At 31.3% G+C, this 12,663-nt stretch overlaps 1 protein-coding gene and 1 long non-coding RNA gene across 2 annotated transcripts; one reads left to right on the top strand and one right to left on the bottom strand.

Annotated features, from left to right (window-relative positions):
* Positions 1-6,747: 6,747 nt before the first annotated feature.
* Positions 6,748-11,763, top strand: LOC100810953 (uncharacterized). The gene is made up of 5 exons (XM_003542082.5): positions 6,748-7,270; positions 9,627-9,677; positions 10,672-10,734; positions 10,860-10,928; positions 11,137-11,763. Exons 1-5 carry the CDS (start codon positions 6,998-7,000, stop codon positions 11,395-11,397), a joined length of 717 nt encoding a protein of 238 aa, XP_003542130.1. The 5' UTR covers positions 6,748-6,997; the 3' UTR covers positions 11,398-11,763.
* LOC112998794 (uncharacterized) lies at positions 7,034-8,126 on the bottom strand. Its single transcript, XR_003263976.2, has 2 exons — positions 7,664-8,126; positions 7,034-7,594 (listed from the first exon to the last, which is right to left on the bottom strand). It is a non-coding gene; the product is annotated as an uncharacterized lncRNA (long non-coding RNA).
* Positions 11,764-12,663: the final 900 nt, after the last annotated feature.

Raw genomic sequence — 12,663 nt, 5'->3', positions numbered from 1 at the left:
TAGCTTAATATAGTTCACCCAAACTACTTAAATTACATCTAAGTAATAACTCACAAACAATTATTAGTACAAATGATAGGAGTATATGTTTCTTAACGATTCAGGATTTAAATCTCAGTTGATATTTAGGTATGAAATAAATTATGTTGAGAAAAAAAATACATATTTTATATATATTTACAGACCTCGATAAAAATTAGTGACTAAACTTATTTTATTTTTTTAAGCTTAAGCAAGTTGACAGGAGATGTAAAAAAAAAAAACATGTTATAAAAATTTGATTTCTTAATCATGTGTATGAAAAAAAATTATTGGAAGGAACAAAATGTACTTTAATAATCTTGACACCTCAAGAGATGAATTTCATGACTTTAATTATCTGAGATACCTCAGTCTTATAAAGGGGGGAAAAAGTTACTTTGAAACATGAATAAGTCTATGCATGAAATTAGTTGCAAATCTTTTTTCCCACCCATACATAAAAAGTATATTAAATATGATTGTGAAATAAATCCTAAATGACATTGTTTTATTTATTTTAAAAAAAAATTCAAGTAATTTAATGCTATCGATTTAAATGATTCAATGACAAATGGCTTCATCATTCTCCTAATCAAATAAGCATATGTTTGAATAAACGTTAGGAATTGAAAACGACTAAAATCCATAATTGAAGATGTCTAAACGTGTTTTAATTTTAATATGCTTGGAAACATTGTATAAAGTCGTTTTTTATTCAAAATCATGGGTGCTTTTGTAATCAGAAAAAATCCAGTTGGATAGATATTGACAAATATATGAATTTTTACTCTATTTTTTAAGAAATTTATAAATTTTATCCTGTCTAATCATAACAGAAATTATAATTTTTACCCCAAACTTTTTTTTTTTACAATTTTTACATCCAATTTTTTTATTTTGACAAATTTTACCTCAATTTTATTTTTTTTACAAATTTTATTCCTAATTATTGTGCTTATTAGTCGATAAATGATTAAGAATAAAATGTATCAAATTAATTTGTTAGAGATAAAATTTACTAAAATTAAAAGAATTGAGCTAAGAAATGCAATTAAACATAAAAAAAAAAATTTCTTCCTAAAATTTTTAAAGAATGCGAAAAAAAAAACTAATAACGTGTGAAAAAGTAGCATGTAGTAGTTTTTTTTTTACACTTTCTTTTTTCACCTTGTAGTAGTTAGTAACATAAAGAACTTAGTTCCATAAAATAACATGAAAAAATAGTAATTCTTATAAATAAATAATATTTGTAATAATAAAATAACAAGATATAAAGTCTGAAATTTATTCAAAAAGAAGTCTGAAATATATAATACAATAATATAAACAGATGACTTTTAAAAAATAATAGACAAATCCCACTGCAATTGGGGGTGGTTAATTTATTATTACATAGATAAAATTTATATCTCCATAAATAACTAATATTTATAAAAATAATATTTTTATTTTAGTTTTAGATTTTTTTTAAATAATAATAAAATATTAATCCCCTATGAATAATTTGCCCAATGCATCACCCCGGAATATACACAAATTATAATATAAAAAATACATTTATAATTACACTTTTATCATAAAAAATACATAAAAAAGAACAAAAAAGTTAAAATTACTATTTTAGTCTTAAAATTATGAGTGAGAGAAATATTTTTTCTTGGGGATGAGTAACTATATAAAATTACTCTTTTATCCTTAAGAACATCTTTAATAGAAGAACTTGTTTTGAATTTTTAGATAACTTTTTGTAGGTCTTATAATTCACATAAAATGCAAGAACTTTTATCTTTTTTTGTTCTAGTGGTAGAACCTAATTTAGGATTCTTAAATTTTACTTACATGAAAAAAAAACCTAGAATCTCTCTTCCTCTCAAATGACATTAAAAAATAATATTTAAAAAAAAATTTGAAATTCTTAAGAGTTATTTTCCTAAAGTCCAACCTCTAACATGAAGAACCCTTGATCAAGAATAGTAATAGATACGATGGATATGAGTTCTTAAGCTCAAGAATCAAACTCAAAAGCTTTATTATAGATACACTGAAAAAGTAAGAAAATAATAATTACTAATTATCCTTTATACTATACAATCCATAAACTTGACATATATGTTCATTGTGGCCCTCAACTCTCTCCACGATCACACACGACACTTAGAGAAGCAATTAGTCAACATAACTCTCCAAAAAAAGATAACTTCCTTAAGGTTTAACATGTATATATCGATTTAGGAGAAAGATCACTATGTGTGTTTTTAATTATTCCACATACAAAAATTTAAACACTTTGGACTCAACTGATTTGACTTGACTGTAGAAGTTCTTTTTGCAAGTACCTCACCTCACATTGAAATAAAAGATTAGAGATCACGTTGAGACTAGAGAGAAACAAGAAAGCTAACAACTTATCTAGAACTCAGGTGGAAAAAATGGTTCTACCACCAATTTTCCTACACCTTGCTTGTTCATTCGCTATCTAATGACCATCCATGCCTTTTCTTTTTTTAACAAAAAAATTACTCGAATGATATGTTGTATTACAAAGCAAACACTCGATAAGTTATAATCTTGACAATTGTGGAATCTCTAAACTTTTATCACATTTTCTGCCATTGTTGAGGTGTCTAACGATGAGGTTTTGCAATCCAACCCTGAATTCATGGTAACAATAATTTCATCAAACTTCCCAGGCATTTTCTTTTCTTTTCTTTAATGATAACTTTGATAAAAAAAAATTATTAATAAAAATATATTGAAATTAATGATAAGAATGAAGCGGTAAAATATTAAATATAATATTTGTAATGATAATAATATTTTTATCCTCTTACACAATTTTTTTATTTCCCATGGATGCTTCTTTAGTCTCGTGCTTTCTCCCTTAAAAATGATTGTTCAACCCTTTCTCATGGTTGGTTGTAATTTGACATAATGTGCAAATCCACCCTTGTTTGGGTTTCTTCAGCAAACTAAATGAACAGTGTTCATTATTGTCATCAACTGCAAGGGGATTTGATTGCTTTGTGCTTGCATCATAATGACGTGGCTTAGCCTGCAATGGAATAAATAAGAAAAGAACATGTAAAAATCGAATCAAATTAAATCGCACTTATTAGTTTAATATATGACTCATATTAGTTAGTCACATACGTATACAATAATGTAGCTTTGAGCTTATGTAAAACAACAATACTTAGTTACACTTATATTCTCCTTGTATTTGCAACAATAACTCTCTCCAATAACAACACTTACTTAAAACTCTATTTAAATTTTTTTAATTTTGTAAAAATAAAAAATTTATAGAACAATAATTGATTTTTGCCTAAAGCTCTGTAATTATTTAAAATTAAAATTAATTTATTATTTTAAAATAAAATAATTATTAATTTATATATAATAATAAATTTAATTATATGTTATAAAATGTGTTTGGATTTTTAAAAAATAAAACTTCTTAACTAATCCATACATTGAAGATCTGAATGAGTTTGATCGAATTAGACCCAAACTCTAAAAAAAAAAACTAATTAGATCAACTGGGTCTGAATGAATTTGATCCAATTAGACCTAAACTCTAAAAAAAAAAAAAAAGACTAATCGATTTAATTTGGATGGGATCACATGTTCCCAATACTGGTGAAGACCCCAAACTAGTAGGTACCAGATAGTAGTGCTTTGGGTAATATGCTCTCTTGCCTTTATCGTGTTTCCCGTATATCTTTATTTAAGGAACAACTAGCAGTGAGGGTATTTACTTTTCAAAACCAAACAATGCTTCGATAGGGGTAAATAAACATGTTTTTGTCAACAAAATATAATTTTCACGATAATTAAACACACTTACATAATATGTAGAGCTTTTAAAATAAATCTTGTGGTAAATTTATGTAATTCCAATATATATGATGATGGTAAATAAAATTTGAAAAAACATGCATATGTTTAAATTTCAAATGATATTATTCTAACGCATTAAATTTTTTAACCCGTTTCAAAATATTATTCTGAAACATAAAATATTTTGTTTTAGCGCAGATTTGTCTAACATTAATTTGTTCAAAATTAAAATGAAATCCGTTACTATTCTAATTATTTAGACTTGATTTTCGATGAGTGTACGTATTTCAGCATCATCTCACTGTACGTTTTCTATGTAGAATATTAAAAAAAAGAAGAAAAGAGAATTGTATATTATATCTTCCCCCCTCCCTTTATTCTTTAGAGAGGAGTGTTGTCCTTCTAAGTGGAAGCATTGTAAATGCCAATTCATGCTCCGTTATGGATTTTCCAAGAACTTTCTTTCGGTTGCTTGCCAAATTTAACATATTTGTCGCTCCTACGCAACTCATTTCCTTCTATGAACCAGCACGACCCTTTTACTTTTAGTTACATCAACTTAATGCTGCACACCTCTTTTTTACCACAATCACTCTTTCTTCACCTGATTTAAGATTTGGCTGCTTTAATTATAGACACGAATTTGGAAATATTTTCTATATTTAAAGAATAATTATTAAATATTTTCATTCATTAAAAAATTATTTATTTTATTTTCATGACCAATATCATAAAAACAGCCATTAATATTCTTCATAAAAGCCTTCATTTCCATTAATAAACTGCTCAAAATTGTGGTTACTAATTATAATTTTTTAGGTGAGGTTCTACTTATCATTCTCTTGAAATCTCGAATACGTCATTAACACGCACTCATATTCATTCTGGTTATTTATACAGTATTTTCTTACTAACTCTTTTTCCTATTATTTATTGTATTATTAAAATCTCCCGCGTCTTATTTTTGTACAATTTAAATTTGTAAATCATAATTTTAATTATAGTTATATTTTTTACTTGTCAACGCAGGTTGATATAAGTAATTAAGGATCGGATATAAATTTACACTTTTTTTATGGTGTAAGTTCGAACATCACATTCTCCACTTGGCGAATAATTCTATCCAAAGGAATTTTTTGGTGCCTAAAAACTAATTGAGTAGCTGAAATTAAATAAAATTACTTATAATTTGAGTCTGCACATTAATCCGTTAAGTGAGTCAGTACTAGCAATCCCAACATGTTATTAGGATTTGCCTCATAGTGCAGTGATATCTTTCCATTATATGCATAAAAAAACACTTTTAGATCCAAAATTTAGAAAAAAGGTTTAATGATATAAAAATGTAAAGTAAATACATTAACAAAGCTAAAAATATAAGAGGATTAATTGTTCTTCACCCTAAAGTAGATTGTATCTTAAAATAGGATTTGCTTACCATAAATCCTCCGATTAGGACCCAATAGAAAGGGATTTGAATTCTGTTCAACACTTTTTTCTCCATCCCTCTATATTTTTCTCTAAATTTTCTTTTTCTCTATCATTTACCCTTTTTTTTTTCTTGCTTTAATACACCTCCCTCTCTTGTTTGTGTTGGCCATGGATACGACTAGAGGGTCGTAGAGAATCCAATTTTAATAGGAAGGTAGGAAAAATGGTGGCAAAATAAAAAAGATTCCAAGAGTGTAAATGTGTAATTTATCTCGTCGTTTTTTTCTTATTTAATAAAATTATTTGTGAACTTATTTAATAAATTAAGTCTAAAATACAATTTTAGTTCTTTATATTTTTAATTATATTCAGTTTAGTGTCTTGACTTTAAAAAATTTAATAAATTAAGACTAAAATACACTTTCAGTAATTTTAGTATACATAAATTTAATGTGACAAGTTTAAAGTCTTGATTCAATAAAGAAATTTAAATTTAATTTCTAAAATTGAATAATCATTGTTTCATAAATATTATTTTGATTCACTTTAACAACATAAAGGATTAAATCAAACTTTCTCTATAAAAAAAAAAGATTAAATCAAACTTTTAAAAAATAAAAAAAGATCAAAATAAACATAATAAAAAACATTAAAGACTTTTAACCTAATTTTAATTATAAAAAATAATAAATGTTGCCATAAAATTTAATAAAATAAACTTCAAAATACTTAAAGCAACTTCTGTTTTTCTTGGAAGACACTTAAGCCACTTCTATAATATTAAACAGACTTTGAAAAAGCCTTTCTAAACGTCCATATCATGTTACAGTATTCACTTACAAAAGCACTTAACCTCAACTATTTTATTTTATTTTGCTGACACTACTTATATTTTTTAAACTCAAATTTACATTTCACGAAAATATTTTATATTAGTATACTTTATTTGAAATATTTATAAAATGTTAGAATTTAACTGTTTAAAGTATAAATTTACATATTTTATGAGCATCTATCTGGTGGCAACGCAATCCTAAGGAAACATGAAAACAAAATGGGGCCGAATTGAGTCCAGAATATAATGCATATGCTCATAAAAGAATCAATGGTTACAGATTGGAATTGAGTTTGTTGCGATTATTGCCCGTCGTCTCCTCCGCTTGCGTCTCTTGTTGCCCACGGAAAATGGACATAAAAAAATAAAAAAAAGAATTGAGGTTTGACACGTGCAACAAAGGTGGGACCACACAAGAACATTTTTCCTTTATTTTTTCTCTTTTCTCTTAAATAAATAAACAAAGGATTCAATTACTTACTTTCTTGTCCCAAACTTTTACCAATTTCTACTTATTAGTATTTACATTTCTGGATGGTTTAAACTCAATGTCTTAGGCTTTTCAATCAATTTAAAACATGTAGAGACGAAGATACTGGCACGCAGATTTTTATAATTTTATAATTAGATTTCTGATTTTGATTTATTTATTTAATTGAAAGTTGATATAAATTGAGAGACTGAATAAAAAAAGTAAAAGTTTAGAAGCAAGAAACCTAAATAAAACATAATTTAATGTGTGGTTATTTGATTTGTGATGAGTGGTGATATGCAGCACAGAGGGAGGCAGGGAGGCACATCATATAAACTCATCCCTTCCATTCATTTTTATTTAACATTCCAACGACACCCACCACTTCTTCCCATCAGATGTGCGACGATCACTGGGTCAAGGTCGCCATGGCCGACGACTCCCTGGTCGTCGACCTTCTCCTCCGCCTCCACCGCTCTCCGCCTCCGCCGCCCTGCCTCAACCTCCACTGGACGGTGCGTCAGCGCCGCTCCAGATCCGCTCACAACAAAGCGGAGTCCACCAGGGCCAGCCCCACCACGCCGCTCTCATGGAGCGGCGCCACGTCAGCAAGCGGCGGCAACCTCGATGGCTACGAGGAGTCCAAACCATCCCAGACCTCAAGATCTAAGGTTCGCTACTCTCTCTCTCTCTCTCTCTCTGACTCTGACTCACCCTGCGTGTCTCACGCATTCCTTTCACGTGTCCTCGCGTCTCAGTAAAACGCCCAACAACAAACTCTGTTTTTGTGTGTTGTGTGGCTCCATAACACGTTGGTGTGGTGTGGTGTGGCGTGTCACTTTCTTCTCTTCGAATGGACGAAAATGCCATACACGAACACGAGCCTTGCCTCCATTTCCGCCTACCCTCGCCGCTCGCCGCTCGCCGCTCGCCGGAGCCCCCGTGTCTGTTGTCAGCGTTTTTTCTCTTCTTGAGGACTACCCTATTCCTGTTGCCTTTAATTTAAAACTAATATTATATTTAATACTGATTCATTCAAGTTAAAAGAAAAGGAGTTACAGTACCTTGATTCAATTCAACGCATGGCTTGATTCTTCTTAACACGTACTAGTATTCTTCCTTGGAAGGAAGTTGCAACTGTTTTTTGGATGAACAGCCTGTGCCTGTGCATGTGGTGTGGTGTGGTCTTGGTGATAGTTGTTGGTATTCGCGAGGGGTAGATTCTCCGCCAGGGGTAATTTCGTAATATAAATGGTGGGAAGATTATTATGTTGTTTTGGTGGCAAATACTACTGGCTAGCTCCTCTATTTTGTTTTGCCACTGCATAATGTTTGGTGTAGTTGTTGACTGGTTGTGTACTTTTTTTGGTGTTTATAATTACGATGCTGTGAATATGAAATGAAAGGGTTGGGTGGGTGACTTGTATAGTGTCGTGGCTCCATTGTTACTTTTCCTGCAGCCGCACTCTCTCTCTCTCTCTCTTTAATTTTCCTTCATTAATATTAATAATTAGTATTTATAACTAATCCCACTCCATTTCCGGGTCTGCGTCGTCGATTCACATGTGAGTTAATTTAAGATGACAAACGTCACAGTTTGAACGCAACACAGCCACAACCCTCTCCCTCTGCCATGTCAAATAATAAGATAGTGCACGACCAAAGTCAAAACTAGGAAATGGGATCTTTTTTATTTTAAAATAAATAGGTAGGAGTGCCAGTTTTTTGTTTTTGATTGGGAACTGTTATTCCATAGAATAACAGGCTGTTGGTGTTTTGGTGCTTGGTGGGGTCCCAAATGTAAGAAGCTATGGTCTAAGCGTGTGACGAAAATAAATGAAATGGGTAAGCGGTGTCGTGAGCGAAACCTATCTATCTCGTGTTTATGTGTTTGATCAGGGGTCCAAAATAAATAAATAGTAGAAAGTAAAAAAGATGAAGGAAGGAAAGAAAGGACAAGGAAATTGGAAAGAAAAGGGGTTGCTTCTTCTGCTGTGCTGTGTTAAATGTCACCAACGATTAGAGCGATTTTTGGTAGCTCCCCAACGAAAATGGGGACCACATAGTTACCAAATACTCGGGCTGGCTCGTTAGTTGTGTTTTGTATTAATCTCTACCCATCCATTGCTTTCATTTTCAAACATACTACATTTTAATTAGCACTACTAGTATTTGGGTGCATGCAAAGAATTTAACATTTTTCCATTTATTTTGGATTGTTTCTCTTTACCCACCCCAATATCACCATTCTTTCTTCTTCCCTCTCAAAATAACGTGCCTCTCTCTCCCGCTGTGATGGTACACGGAGCCATAGCAGTGTAACTGTAAGGTATAAATAAGATTTTTTTGGATTGGAATATGGTACACTTCAATTTAATGCTACGTTACATTGAGTACTCTAGTGTAAGTAATTATTTCCATGGTCATTCTGTGATAGTAGTAGTTGGAGAACAAACATGAAAAGTATCATATCCTTAAAAAAAGGTTCAAGTGAACGGGTTTTCCTAGATTATTTGTCCCTGATCCTCAGATGTCATGAAATGGTAAGCATTCTCATTTCTCAAAGCCCATGTTATTGTTTAATTTATTGTTTATCTCTACTCTAATGTAGGGTTTAACTTCTTTTTTTTTTTTAAAAAAAAAGAAGAAATTGGGCTAAATATAATATTTTAAAAGCACTCAGAATTAGTAGTTTTTTCTACTCTTTTTTTTCCTTAAAAAAAGCAAAAAAATTCGTTATAAAGAAATTTAAAATGTCCACAAGTGGTGGCCACCCCAAGCCGAGGTACATGAAGTTTTTTTCTACTGAACAAAACTTCAATAAAGAGCTTTTATAACAGCTAATTAGGGGAGATTATATTTTTAAGGAGAAAAGAAGCCAAAAAATTTATATCTAACACTACCTAAATAACTGTTCTTCTCCTTGGTTTGTTCTTTGCCTTGAATAGTATCGTATTATAACGTTTTTTCGCTCCATAATTCCATATTGTCTGGATCCTAAATTCTCTTATATTTGATATTTTGCAGGTTGCTAATCCCAGCGAAACAGCCACTACCAGAAAGACAAGGAGAAAAAAGGTAAAATATGAACCTTTTACAGTTTTACTTGATGTCCATGTTCTCGGATCTTCGAATAATTGGAGCGTTCCATAAATTTAGTTTTTCGGGAACATGAACGGTGATGCACGTATGTCATGATATTTGATGGGATAATAAAGAATATATATTTGTATGTTATGTAAGAATTATAGGAATATGAGTCAAGGATAGGGCGATAGATGGTTTCCTATCCATGACAGGATAAATACTTTTGTAGACCATGTTTGGGAAAGTTGGGCAGACAAAATCATAAACAGTATCACTTTATAGTACATAATCATATAAATCTAGACTACCCAACTTGTCTATCATTGATTGGTCTAGACTACCCAACTTGTGTAGATAGGATCTATACAGCGATTTTTCCTACGACAATTACTATATTCTTGTATAGCAAAAGAAACTAGAGAGACGAGGGTGAGAGAGAGAGAGAGAGAGGGGGGGGAGGTAAAGGAGGAGTTTAAAATTATGTGTCCTTAACCTAGTTGAGAAATTTCTGTTAATTGAATAGACTAATTCTAGTTTACATGTTTTCATTGAGTACATTGAAAGCCAAGTGCAAAACATTGGGACTAAAACGAAGTTCGATTTAGCCAACAACTTTGGATTAAAGCCAAATTTGTCAGTGTTTTTTCAACCACTCCCACATTAAAGACATTGTTGGCGTTTAGATGTTGCTAGTGATTTTATATTAGGTTTAGTTTGTGGTATAGTTATAATATTAACAAGTTTTCGTGCAATTGTTAACGTAAAAGTCTATATGGTAGTTTCAATATTATCAGCGACTATAATTGGAAAATAACAAGTAAATCTATTTGCATATCGCTATGGCCCCATGTTTTACGTGTTTTCTTGTCATTACATTTATGGATTAAAAAAAAAATGTCTGTTCTCCCTTTGTGTAAGTTTTTTTCTTTCTGTTTTCAGTTTCCTGCATAACATATCTTAAACTTAATGCTTATCGTGTCTGCAGACCTTAACTGAACTAAAAGAGGAGGAGGATTTGTTGCTGAAAGAAAGAAGAAATTTGGAAAAAGTATGGTTTTGACCTTACTTACCTAGATACTTTATTTGTACTTCACCTGAGTTGTCTCAACTCTCAACCCGTCTTTTTGGAGATATTATAGTGTGTTTACTAACATTGTGTGAATTTGGGAATAGGAACTGGCATCCTTGCGTCTCACTATTCAGAAACATAGAGCCACAAATGAAAGCATAAAGAGATTGAAGGTAACCTTCCCCTTATATATTCTACCTTTTCTAAAACCTTATCGTTAGTTTTTCTCAGTTCACATGCCTAACATATACTTATAATAATAAGCTGTGGTATACTGTTGCTTTCCGTTTCTAAAATCTCTAAACTTGTTGAATTATGAATAAATCTATAAGAGAAGATATAGTGAATTAGAATCTAATATGTCCTAACCTTTTACAACAGCTTGATTTTGAGTCACGGCAGAATTCTAGTGCTGCTGCTACGGCCTCTGAGGTGTCTGGGAAAGCTGTGAATGGCCCATTTCAATTTGTAAAATCAGAGTGTCATCCATCTAATTCCGTCACACATGACGATTCACCTGTTTGTGCAGCAAATGCTTCTCCCAAAGCACAAGATAATATTGGTAACCGAGAATCTACATTCGTGCTCCCTGATCTAAATTTGCCTGCCGATGAGGATATCAACGCCAATGTCATGCATTGAACTGAATTAGCTAATAAAGGATAGGATCTCGAATGACATTCCGCATACTGATAAGTTGGACAAACGTCATCTTGCAAGTATGCCTAAAAGTAATAGTATAAGGTATAGCATGTCAGTCCTAACAAATTAGATTTTGCTACTGTAATTGTAGATGTTAAACCATTCACTTTTCCCACTTGGTCAAAAACTGATGTGGAAATTGTTTTTTCTTCTTCTTTTTTTTCATTCGTGAATCTGAGGGTAGTGTAGAAATCCTAACACATCAGGCTTAGTTCCATTCTTTTTTCTTCACATGTTTCTACATTGTCCAAAATTCTTTGTGGCAACCCTCGATCGTCCTTTATTATAGATATATTTTATGATAAATGTAATTACGTGTTCTATACATAATTCAAGAATTTTGGTTCTTTTAGTGAGGTTGTCTGTATTTACCATGATTTGTTTTCTTGTTGGTTCTATTAAAAAAAACTTAGGCATCGTTGAAAAATATATCGTTTTCGGATTCTCATTACTCGCTAAACCCGGGTTTTTAACTTGCGCTTTATAAGTGTGAAATCATATAGTACATATTGCCATTGTAGTTTGGAAGAGGGGGGTCACTGGACAGTGATAGTCTTTATTAGAATTCGAATTGAAGCTTTCATAAGATCAGTTATATTTGAATTTAATTTAATCTAAATTTAGTAATATATGGATATATGGGGCTTTCATTTGGGATGTAAGGTTGGTTAAGTGGTTAAGTAGAAGAATGAGGGAAAGGTTGTGGAATCGATCATTTATGTTAATAAAAATTAATAAACTAATGAATAATATTTACTGATAAAAAGATAAGGGCTTTGAACTGTCAGATAATTCTGTTTTTGACTCCACCTAGCTAAGTTTGTTTTGCATGATGCTACGGGTTTGGGGATCATGTGCTTTGTTGTTTTGTAGTTGTTTTTTGTTTCCATCATTATAAAAACAAAAGCATAATGGGTTATTCTTCCTACACTAGCCCAATTTCTTTTATACCCACCAATTGAAGTGAAATTCTTAAATTATCTTTTAGTTAAAACTCAAATACAATCAACCCTCGTCACACACCATTGCACTGTCGCTGTTCATCTTCCTCCCCACTGCACCGTGAATCTCTCTCCTCCGTTCATCTTCACCGTTCTGTGGTTGTTGAATTTATGGTTCATCTTCTTGGTAGTCTCGCCTCTTGCTGTGGTCGTGAGTACACCTGTCTTCACAACTGTGTTTTTTTTACTACATTAAACCCATACA

The sequence above is a fragment of the Glycine max genome, chromosome 13 (genome assembly GCF_000004515.6).
Source record: "Glycine max cultivar Williams 82 chromosome 13, Glycine_max_v4.0, whole genome shotgun sequence".
Lineage (NCBI taxonomy): Eukaryota > Viridiplantae > Streptophyta > Magnoliopsida > Fabales > Fabaceae > Glycine > Glycine max.
Note: the sequence above shows the minus strand (reverse complement) of the source record. Positions and strands in the feature narration are given on the sequence as shown.